Source organism: Lepus europaeus, chromosome 1 (assembly GCF_033115175.1).
Source record: "Lepus europaeus isolate LE1 chromosome 1, mLepTim1.pri, whole genome shotgun sequence".
Taxonomy (NCBI): domain Eukaryota; kingdom Metazoa; phylum Chordata; class Mammalia; order Lagomorpha; family Leporidae; genus Lepus; species Lepus europaeus.
This window is the reverse complement of record NC_084827.1, coordinates 1,910,826-1,922,903: the sequence shown is the minus strand read 5'-3', so window position 1 is coordinate 1,922,903 and position 12,078 is coordinate 1,910,826. Positions and strand designations below refer to the sequence as shown.

At 47.7% G+C, this 12,078-nt stretch overlaps 1 protein-coding gene across 1 annotated transcript in view; it reads left to right on the top strand.

The window, feature by feature from the left end:
- The first annotated feature begins 408 nt into the window (after positions 1 to 408).
- The window catches only part of KDM7A (lysine demethylase 7A), a 99,624-nt gene continuing 87,954 nt past the window's right edge, over positions 409 to 12,078 (top strand). The window contains exon 1 of the mRNA XM_062178411.1: positions 409 to 602. Within this exon, the coding sequence (XP_062034395.1) occupies positions 409 to 602 (194 nt within the window). The remainder of the gene's footprint in view (positions 603 to 12,078) is intronic.

The following is a 12,078-nucleotide window of genomic DNA, read 5'->3' as shown; positions in this document are numbered from 1 at the left end:
TCAGCCCGGCGCCCCGTTAGCCCCTCAGCCCGGAGCTCCGCCGGCCCCCTCAGCCCGCCGCCCGGTTGGCCCCTCAGTCCGCCCCGCGGCCCCTCAGCCCGGGCTCCGCCGGGCAGCCGCGGAGGGCAGGGAGCGCGCGCGCGTGCGCGGGACGCACGGCCGAGCGCCGGGCCGAGCGCCGGAAGCCGCCGGGCCGCAGCCTGCGCGCGCCGCCGCCGCTGCCCTCTCGCCGCGGTCGCGCGCGCGCTCTGAGGCGCCGCCGCCGCCGCCGCCGCCGCGGCTGCTGCTCCGGCTGCTGCAGGAGGCGGCGCTGGCTGGCGGCTGCGCTCGCTCCAGTCTGCGAGCGGAGCAGCGAGCGAGCGTGTGTGTGTGTGTGCGTGTGTGTGCGCGCGTGTGTGTGTTTTAAAGATGGCCGGAGCGGCGGCGGCGGTGGCCGCGGGAGCAGCGGCGGGAGCCGCGGCGGCGGCCGTGGCGGTGGCGGCGCCGGGCCGGGCCTCGGCGCCCCCGCCGCCCCCGCCCGTGTACTGCGTGTGCCGGCAGCCGTACGACGTGAACCGCTTCATGATCGAGTGCGATGTCTGCAAGGACTGGTTCCACGGCAGGTAAGCAGCCCCCGCCGGCCCCGCCGCCCCGGCCGGGCCGCGTCCGGCGTCCGGGGGCCGCGGGCAGGTTGCCGAGCGGAGCCGCTGGGCTCCCCCGGCGCCGGCGAAGAGTCGCCGCAACAGACGGGAACAAAGGGGGCCGACGGCGAAGTTGGCAGGGGAGCCCGGGGCGCGGGGCCGGCAGGGCCCGGAGCCCCCGCGCCGCCCGGGCCGGGAGCCCCGGGAGCCCCGGCCGCCGCGCTGCCTGCCTTCCGGGAGGCGGCTCCCCGCGCCCCTGCCCCGTCTCCGCCAAACTTCCGCGAGCGGCGGGGCGCCGGGCCGGGGGGGGGGGGGGGCGCGGCGGGGCGGCGGCCGCGGCGCAACAGATGCGGGGGGCGCGGGGGGCGCGCGGGGCCCGGGCCGGCGGGGGCGCCCCGGGTCGCGGCCCGCACCCCCAGCACAGCCGCGGCCGCCTCCCCGGGCCCCCGGCGCCGCGGCGCAAACTTTACAAAGAGCGCCGTGGCCGTGGCCCGGGGGCCGGCGACCCCGGCCGGCGGCGGCTGACTCACGGGGCACCGGCCGCCGCCGCCGCGCCGCGGCTTTGACGTTTGCGAGCGCTCGGGCCGCCTCCGCAGCCAGGCCGCCGACTCGTGTGTTTTGTAATCAAAGTGTGAGGCTAATAAAGGCGGCGCCACAGCCTCTTGACTCCGGCGTGGGAGGGACGCGCAGGCATTTAAACAAAGAAACTAGTTGGGGCTGGGCTCCCGAAGTCCGTGTTTGGGCGCCGCGGCGGAGCCTGCGGTCACCTTTGGGTGCAGCAGGTCCCCCCGGGCACCGCTGGCTGTTGTGTCCCGGCGAGAGCTCGGCTCGCGAGCGGCGGCAGCTGTGCCGGCTGCGGTGGTAGGAAGTGTCCTTTGATTGACAGGAGGGCATTTAAATGCAGCCTCCCCCCCCCCCCCCCCAATTTCACGGCAACACTCGGGGCCAGGCCAGATGTCTTGGTCTCCCTCTGCTGGTCCGGGGAGAGAAAGCCCTCGAAATTACAGGTTTTCAGTGTCGACTGCGAGATACAGTTTCACTTAATTGTCAAGTACAGTGAGTTAATCAGTGTCGAGGTTAGACGACGTCGACGACGGAAAACTAGACACGTTACCCCTTTCAAAGAAAGGTGGCCTCCTCGTTTTGCATCAAGATGTTCGTTAGTAATCTGCAGTCTTGTATGGTTGTGCAATATTGTCAAACCTTGCCGCTTGTAATTAACAAGATATTACCCGAAGAAGTTTTTATTACTCTAAACGGAATTTTTATGAGTATCTAAAAGTGAAATTTGAAGATACCAAATCTTGCCAGTTCTATTTTGACATCCTCTGTTTCCATAAAATAATTCTAAGCCACTAGAATATAGATTATTCAAAAATTTAAGTTCTGTATAGAATAAAAAAATCCCTAGTGATTATGTAAATGCTTAGTTTTTCAAAGAACTGTTTTATGAAATTGAAGCTTTTTTTAAGGTTTCACTTTAGTTTCATTTTTCAAAAAAGATTTATTTTTTATTTGAAAGGCAGAGTGCGAGACAGAGGGAGAGTCAGAGATCTTCCGTCCGCTGGTTGACTCTCCAGATGGCCACAAGGGCTATAGCTGGGCTGATCAGAAGCCAGGAGCCAGGAGTTTTTTCGAAGTCTCTTACGTGGGTGCTGGGTTCAAGCACTGGGGTCATCATCTTCTACTGCTTTCCCACTAGCATTAGCAGAGAGCCCGATGGGAAGTGGAGCAGTCAGGACTTGAACCAGCATCCATAAGGGATGCCGGCTCTGCAGCTGGGGGCTTCACCTGCTACCCCACAGCGTGGGCCCTAAAACTGAGGCATTTTAAGTTGCATCAGAAATTTGTCCCATTGTGCAGTGTAGAGATTTAATAGGTTGGTAAATTTTAGACGTAGTTTTTTTTTTGCCATCTTAATTTAGGTAATAATGCTGTAGTCATGAAAAGCATCAGGTCTTATAGAGAATTTTCTAGTATGTTTGAGTATAGATTGGTAAACAGGAGAGGCTGAAGGAGTAGAGGGTACAGAGGAGAGGGCAGGACCGAAACACCAAGCCCTCCTTGCTCTGCCCTGTGGATCTGTGTAATTCTGTGTTTGTGAAAGGACTCTAAAATATATGGCCTTTTTTTTTTTTTTAAAGTTTATTCATTTATTTGCAAGTCAGAGTTACATAGAGAGAAGAGGCTTTTTTTTTTTTTTTTTTTTTTTTTGAGCCCACTTTGTTTTGAGCAGATGCTTGTGACTTTAATGTGGTCAGGTGTCACAAGTTAGCAAATGCAGTGATACTGTGTTGCCCCAGCAAGGCGGTATATGAAGTCACGTGTTCTTCCTGTGACTGTTCCATTGATATTTTTTAATGCAACAAAGTATACTTTATGTGTTAATTATTAACCAGATAGCATTGGCCTCCATGGGAGTTGGCCCCTGCAGGACTAAGCTGTATCACTGGTCTCCACTCTCAGTTTGGGGTCAGGAGCTGGCCCATCTGCAGAAGGACGGAGGGGACCTAGGAGGTTGGACACACAGAATTGCCCTCATCTGGATAACTTCTTGATAATTCTGTTGCTTTTTAAACTCGGAGAATCAGTGAGTCTTGATATAAATTTCGGTTTGCTCTGCCTGGAGTTTGTGTTATCAGGAAATCTGAAAAGTTGTCTCCGTGTGTCTCATGACAGGGAAGGCAGGCCCGTCTTGGTGCTTTGCCGTCAGGCCACCAGGCGGACGGATCACCTTCCTGTGGGCACTTGGATGCTTTGCTTGCATCCTTGTGTTCAGGAATTTCCATCCCTCAGTCCACGCTTTTGCCAGTGAGAGGGGAAGAGAATACTTGCCAGGCAGGGTACACCGTCTAGCTGATAGTCCAGGCTGTGAGCTGAGGAGGAACAGGATTTTCCTGGGAAGATGCCTTCCAATCTAGAGATGGAATTCCTACTCTGAGTTCTTCTAGAAGGTTGATAAAGACCTCACCTGATAACCCCCTTACCCCCATCTCCAAGCTGGATATCTTTCTATACTACTTTTAAATCATCCTATGCAAAACTGCTTCAGTGTCCTAATTAAATTGTGTTGGACTATCTTGTCTCCCCATTAGAATGTAAACACTTCAGTATTAGTCTTAAATCACATTAAAAAAAAAAAGGATTTATTTATTTATTTGAGAGGCAGAGAGGTGTTCCTTCTGCTAGTTCACTCCCCAGATGGTCATGACAGCCAAAGCTGGGCTAATCCGAAGCCAGGAGCCAGGAGCTTCTTCCGGGTCTCCCATGTGGGTGCAGGGCCCAAGCACCAGGGCCATCTCCTGGGGCTTTCTTGGGCCTAGCAGGGAGCTGGATCAGAAGTGGAGCAGCTGGGTCTCAAACCAGTGCCCAAATGGAATGCCGGCACTGCAGGCAGCAGCTTTACCCGTTAAGCCACAGCACTGGCCCCCACATGTCCTTTCTTTTTTTTTTTTTTTTTTTTTTTAATGGAAGTAATTTATTATAGAAAAATTGGAAGTTGCAAAAAAGTTTTTTTTTTTTTTTTTTTTTTTTGACAGGCAGAGTGGACAGTGAGAGAGAGAGAGAAAGGTCTTCCTTTTGCTGTTGGTTCACCCTCCAATGGCCGCCGCGGTAGGTGCGCTGCGGCCGGCGCGCCGCGCTGATCCGATGGCAGGAGCCAGGTACTTCTCCTGGTCTCCCATGGAGTGCAGGGCCCAAGCACTTGGGCCATCCTCCACTGCACTCCCTGGCCACAGCAGAGAGCTGGCCTGGAAGAGGGGCAACCGGGATAAAATCCGGCACCCCAACCAGGACTAGAACCCGGTGTGCCGGCGCCGCAAGGTGGAGGATTAGCCTAGTGAGCCGCGGCGCCGGCTAAAAAAGTTTAAAGAATATGAAAATACCCGTGTCTTCCATAGATAAACACCATTTTACTATTTGAAGTATATGTGTATATATATTTCCAATTTTTTAAAAGATTTGCTTATTGGTGGCCGGGTTCTAGTCCCGGTCGGGGCACCGGTTTCTGTCCCGGTTGCCCCTCTTCCAGGCCAGCTCTCTGCTGTGGCCAGGTAGTGCAGTGGAGGATGGCCCAAGTTCTTGGGCCCTGCACCCCGTGGGAGACCAGGAGAAGCACCTGGCTCCTGCCATCGGATCAGCGCAGTGTGCCGGCCGCGGCGGCCATTGGAGGGTGAACCAACGGCAAAAAGGAAGACCTTTCTCTCTGTCTCTCTCTCACTGTCCGCTCTGCCTGTCAAAAAAAAGATTTGCTTATTGGGTTCAGTGCTGTGGTGTAATGGGTAAAGTTGCTGCCGGCATCCCATATTGGCGCTGGTTTGAGTCCCAGTTGCTCTACTTCCAATCCAACTCTCTGCTATGGCCTGGGAAAGCAGTAGAAGATGGCCCAAGTCCTTGGGCCCCTGCACCCACATGGGAGACCTAGAAGAAGCTCCTGGCTCCTGGCTTCAGATAGGCACAGCTCTGGCCATTGTGGCCAATTGGGGAGTGAACCAGAGGATGGAATCTCTTTTTCTCTCTCTCTGCCTCTCCTCTCTCTGTGTAACTGTGACTTTCAAGTAAAATAAATAAATCTTTAAATAAAAAAAGATTTGCTTATTTATTTTAAAGGCAGAGTTCCAGGGGTGATGGAGGGGGAGAGGGAGATTTTCTGTCTGCTGGTTTAGAGTGGGGGGTAGAGAGAGACAGACAGACAGAAAGGGAAAGAGACATCTTCTGTCCACTAGTTTACCCCCCAAATGCATGCAACAGCTGGGGTTGGGTCCATCTGAAGCTAGGAGTCAGGAATTCCATCTTGGTCTCCCACACAGGTGGCAGGGGACCAAGTACTTGGGCCATCTTCTGCTGTTTTCCTAAGCACATTAGCAGGGAGCGGAATGGAAATTAGCAGCTGGAGCTTGAACTGGTTTTCCAATATGGAATGCTGGTGTGGCAGGTGGTGGCTTAACCTGCTGCTGCCCCACATCACCAGCCCCAACTTCCAACTTTTTCCTCTCTTTAAAAGTTCTTTGAAAACATTTTTAGTGATTTCACACTGTTTGTTTCCATGGAAGTACATTTAAACATTACTCCCCTGTTGTTACTTGTTTACTATTGGTATTTGCTCATGATAGGATTGATGTCATTGTGGGCATCCATGATTATTTCCTTAAAATAAATCAAATGGATTACTACATGTCAAACACTTAGAAGATCTGGCAGCTGGTGACTACTCAGTAAGAAATCTCCATGAACTAGAATCATTAATGAAAAGGTACAGGTGTTTTTAGGCTTTTTGTACCTATTGCCAGACTGTTCTCCATAAAGGTTATTTCATTTTTGTTTATAATACTTAAAATAAAATCACTTTCATTTGAAAGGTAGAGAAAGCAGACAGAGATCATCCATCAGCTGTTACACTCCCCAAATGCCCACAGTGGCCAGTGCTGGGCCAGGCCACAGGGGGGCTGGGACCCACATTCTTGAGCCATTGTCACTGCCTCCCAGGATACATAATCAGGCAGCTGGTTTGGAAGCAGAGGAGCTGGGACTTGAACCAGGCACTCTGATAATAGATGCAGGCCTTCCACGTGGTGACTTAAGCTACTTTGCCTAATACCTACACCAGGTTATTCCAATTTACTCTTGCCAGCTGTGCCCACTTTCTAGTTCCTTGAGTTCTTACCAGTCTAAGGTGTTATTTTTCCTACCCCTCTCCCCGCAAATAAAACCACCAAAAGGCATGACTGTTCATGACAGTGTTACTTATTATCCTCAAACTAGAACAACCCAGATGTCAAGTGAAAATTGTTTAAATTGTGGTACATTCATTAAATAAAATACTACTGAGTAATAAAAAGAAATGTGCTATTGATCACCGAACAACATGGAAGAACCTCATAAAGCTGAACAACAGAAACCAGGCACAGAAGGGTATGCTGATGGTTCCATTTATATGAAGTTCAAATACAGACAGCTGCATGACAAAAACCATTATGGTATTTGTCCTTGTGGGGATTGTTGAGTGAGAGGAGCTTCTGAGGTGGAGGTAGTGTTCTGTACTTTGATCTTGGGTGCCAGTTAGGTGAGTGGATAGAGATGTAAAAATCTGAGCTGCCTATGCACTGAAGATTTTAAAAAACATTTTAATGTTAGAAGTGTACTTTAGTCACTAAAATTAATCATTAAGACTAGTTGGAAATTTAAATTTAGTAGATGATGTACACTGTTTTATAGTTGTAGTTTGCTTCTGGTTCTCGACTTTAATGATTGTTGTTAAGTATAGTGTTGACTTTGGCTTAGAGCTTGTACTTTATCAGGCGCTGTTCTTGGTGCTAGGAACAGTGAACAGCACAAAGTTCTTGCTGTTTTGTTACATATGCTAGCAGAGGAACCGAGATAAAGCAGTATATGACAAAAGAGTGGGAAGTACTGTGGAGAAAATTTGAGTTGAGGAGGAGAGGGAGGTGGGGTAGGAGTATTCTGCTGTGTAGGGTGTGATTATGGAAGGCCTTGAGGAGACCCTGGCACTCAGCTGGTCTAGGAAGAGGCGTGCCAAGCCGACGGAGGAGAGGTGCAGTGTTGTGAGGCTGGGGGTGCCTGTCAGTGCAGGGAGAGTCAGAGCGCTCACGTGGAGTGAACTGGAGCTGGTTGTGGTTGGATCTTGTAGGCCAGGGTTAGTATTTTGGATTTTATCTGAGCAGATGTTTTGCTTTGAGTGGAGGAATAGTGATCTGCCGTAACCCTTGGAAGAACTGCTCTGGCTGCTACAGTGGATAAGACGTGAGGGAGGAAAGGTGAGGCTGCGTAATAATCCAGGTGACAGATGCTTTGAACTAAGAGTTCAGTTCATGGGACTGTGAAAACTTTATCTGGAATACTACTACAGGGTGGCAGTTTGTTAGATAATTGCTTTACAGGGCCCAGGGAACTCACTAAAATAATGTTTTATCAAGTGCACTGTTCTGATAACATTAGATACGTGTTACCATTATCCCCATTTTAGAGATGAGGTAGCTGAAAGGACATTCAGTAGTTTTCCCGGGGCTGCAAAGCTTAGGGTGCTGCAGCTAGTCCCATGCAGAGCCCGGGTAGGTGGCACTAGGTCTCTGTGTCCTCAGCTGCAGGTGTGAGTCATCTGTCTGTTTTGGGAGTGTATAGGTTGGTCAGATAAGTCAGGGTTCCAGAAAGAGATGCCTGGATACCTTTTTTATGTTGTTTTCCATTAAAATTTTCTTTATCATAAACTTGTAAAAAATTGTCATATTTTCCTTGAGGATGGAGTATTTATAAGGGACTTACTTAAAATGTTTTTGATTATTGAAGTATATTTCTTTTTTTTTTTTTTTAAGATTTTATTTATTCGAAAGTCAGAGTTACACAGAGAGAAGAGAGGCAGAGAGAGAGAGAGGTCTTCCATCTGATGGTTCACTCCTCATTTGGCCAAATGGCTGGAGCTGTGCCGATCTGAAGCCAGGAGCCAGGGAGCTTCTTCCAGGTCTCCCACGTGGGTGAAGGGTCCAAGGACTTGGGCCATCTTCCGATGCTTTCCCAGGCCATAGCAGAGAGCTGGATCGCAAGAGGAGCAGCCGGGACTAGAACTGGCGCCCATATGGGATGCTGGTGCTTCAGGCCAGGGCATTAACCCGCTGTGCCACAGCGCCGGCCCCTGGAGTATATTTCAATTTTTATTTAGTTAGGGATTAGAATTTCTTTTTTTTTTTTTTTTTTTTCTTTTGACAGGCAGAGTTAGTGTGAGAGAGAGACAGAGAAAGGTCTTCCTTTCCGTTGGTTCACCCCCCAAATGGCCACTACAGCCGGCATGCTGTGGCCGGCGCGCTGTGCCTAATCTGAAGCCAGGAGCCAGGTGCTTATCCTGGTCTCCCATGCGGGTGCAGGGCCCAAGCACTTGAGCCATCCTCCACTGCCTTCTCGGGCCACAGCAGAGAGCTGGCCTGGAAGAGGAGCGACCGGGACAGACTCCGGCGCCTCAACCAGGACTAGAACCCGGGTGCCGGTGCTGCAGGTGGAGGATTGGCTTAGTGAGCTGTGGTGCTGGCCTAGAGTTATTTTTAAAGTTTGCTTTATATACCTTTCACCTTAATGGTGGAGTCTTTTAATGTTACAACGTAAATTTATTTGGTAAACACTTGTCTCATCAGAACAAAAACCCCATATTTTGAACTTTTTTGATTACTTTTTTGATATGATAGTGTATCCTAAGAGAATGTGTGAATACCTGTGTGTTTTACTTCTTACAGTTTTGTATATTTATGTTCAGTTTTGCTATTTGAATAAAATATACTGTGATGCATGGGGCATACATTTCTGTCATCAAGCTTCTTTTAAAATATTTAAAAATTATTAGTTTGGGATAAATTGCTGTTTGGTATGCTCTTGTAACCTATGTTCTTAGTATGAAATTGAGTTTCCTGATCACTCATGGAGAGGAATGCTTTCAGTTTTTCTGACTTGAAGTGGGGAGGGGGAGCCTCAAGAGTAGGAACAGGTGTGGAGGAATTTGATTGCGGAGCAAGCTTCGGTTGATTCTTTCAATTTGAATTCCAAGATAATTTGCACAGCTTTTGAACAGCTGGCCACTGCTGGTCTTACAGCTGCCGTACTTTTGGTTCTCTTTGGAAGTTATGTTTTATTACTGTAGTGATTATTTACTTTTCCATTAAAGTGTGAATTAATGGTAACTTGTCTTTATGTATTTGTTTGAGTCCTGGTTCCTTTTTACTCTAGTAGTGTTTAGAAACTAAAGTTTGGCAGTAAATGGGCTCATGGCCTTCTCAGTCAGAGCCAGGAAGCATACTAATCAGACACATGCATACACACCTATATTTGTTTCTAGATCTATCTGTAAATGTTAAAAGCTGTACATTTTCACAATAATTTGAGTCTAATCTAACACCATAGGTTAACTTTCTCCTTTTCCCTGTAACTTTTCCAACAATGAGATACCCAGCTCCCATTATCTACAAAATAGATACTGTTTAACCCTCGAGTAGAAGAGAAATAATACTAGAATTGCTAACCCCATCCCCTATGAGAAACAAATGTTCTAGTTATAGAGTTTGTGTATAGTTCTTTTTGTCTTTACCCTTATAACATCTAGTCAAAGTACTATTATTCAAAGTTACTTACGGTAATTTTTTTCTCTCTCACTTTATTTTTTTTTAAAGATTTATTTTATTCATTTGAAAGAGTTACAGAGAGAGGTAGAGACAGAGAGAGAGGTCTTCCATCTGCTGGTTCACTCCCCAGATGGCCGCAATGGGCAGAGCTGTGCTGATTGGAAGTCAGGAGCCAGGAGCTTCTTCCGGGTCTCCCATGTGGGCGCAGGGACTTGGGCCATCTTCCACTGCTTTCCCAGGCCATAGCAGAGAGCTGGATTGAAAGTGGAGCAGCTGGGACTAGAACCAGCGCCCATCGGGGATGCTGGCACTTCAGGCCAGGGCCTTAACCCACTGTCCCACTGTACCACAGTGCCGGCCCCCCATCTTCCCCACTTTAGTATGTTTTAGCATTCATTTGTATACACTTAGGTTCATTTGTTACTATTTGTATTGAATTTTAGGTTCCTCCCATATCCTTGGTGGTTTTGGTTGTTGGTTTATTTTTTGAGTATGTAACACATTACTGGGGTTCTGAAAAGGTGTAAGAGAAAAGATCTACTCAGAAGTGTCACTCCCTCCTACGGCTTTCGCATTATCTGCTGCCTTTTCACTTCTTTCCTATGTACTTCCTGTAACACATCTCTCTAGTTTCTGATTTACCCTTTCTGTGTGGAGGGCTCCTTAGTTTATCCCACAGATGGGCAGATGCATGTGTATTTTCTTATATCTGCTTTCTTTCCAAGAAAGGCAGCATAGTATAAATACTTTTTTGCACTTTGCTCTTTTCACTTAGTGGTATATACTGGGAACCACTCTACGTGACTACATAGAGAGCTTCCTTATTCCTTTTTACTGCTGTATAGTACTCTCGTGTGGCTATACCTACCATGTTTTATTCAGCTGTTCTCTTGTGTATGAGCATTTGCCGTTACAAACAATGCTGCAATGTATCAAACCTTGGATATATGTATTTTCATACTGTTGGAGATATATCATTAGGTTAGATTGCAGGAAGCGGGATTACCTGGTTGAACGATCAAACGCATGTGCTCTTTTATTAGAGTTCCTGATCTCCCTCCTGAATGGTTGGCCCAGGCTGCGTTCTAGCCAGCAGTATGTGAGAATGCCTCTTTACCACATCCTTCCTGAGGACGTTTTCTTTTATTAAGCTTTGCCAGTCTGGTAGATGAACAGTGGTATCCATGTTTTAATGTGCATTTGTCTAATTATAAATGATGGATATTTTTCATATGGCTTAGGACCATTTTCTTTTTTTTTAGAGTTGTCTGCTTACATCTTCTGATTTTATCAGGTTTTTGGTTCTTTGTGCCTCAATTTTTATGACCTCTTCATGTGTTAGGCTTGTTAGGCCTTTGTGGCATTTGTTTTATAAGTATTCTCCCCTACTTTGTAGTTGTCTTTTGGTTATGTTTATGATTTTTTTTTTGCCATGCAAAACATTTTTGAAGAAATTATGTAGTAATATTAAGTCAATCTTAAAATTGGCTCTTGGGTTTTAAAACTCTTGGGTTTTGAGTTATAATTAGCAATCCTTTTTTTTTTTTTAATTTGTTTATTTGAAAGGAAGAGTCACAGAGAGAGAGGGAGAGACAGAGAGAGGAAGAGAACTTCATTCCTTGGTTCATTCACCAAATGTCTCCAACAGCTGGAGCTGGGCCAAGCTGAAGCCAGGAGCCAGGCCCTCCATCCAAGTCTCCCATGTGCGTAGCAGGGACCCAAGCACTTGGGCCATGATCTGCTCTCTCGTAGGCACATTAGTAGAAGGTTGGCTGAGAGTGCAGAGTGACTGGAACTTGAACCCTGGCACTCCAGTATGGGATGTAGGGAGTGCCAAGCAGTGGCTTAACCTACTGGGCTACAGTGCCTGCCCTGAAATTCTTTTAAAGGGGACTTTATGTACAATTTTACTTTTTTCTAAATTACCACCCAGTTGTCCCAGCATTGTTTGTTTGAAAGTCCCTATTTGCCCCAGTGACTTGAGATAGATCTATCAGTATAAAATTTTATATATATACTTGGGTCTGTTTCTGCACTTTTATTCCATTTCACTGGTTTGCTTGTCCAGCCTGTGCCAGTGCTGCACTGCTTTAGTCATACGGCTTTCATAGCATGTTTTCAAGTCAGAGAAGGCTAGTGCCATTCTCCTAGTTACTTGTTTCCAGTGTTTTCCTGGTGGTTCTTGCAGTTTTATTTTTCTATATGAACTTTAGTATCAACTCGTCTAATTTCATTTAAAGTTTGTTGGTGTTTTATTCGAATTAGGTTAAGTTAACATATTAAGGATGATAACTGATTTTTTTTTTAAAGATTTATTTATTTGAGAGGCAGAGTTTCAGACA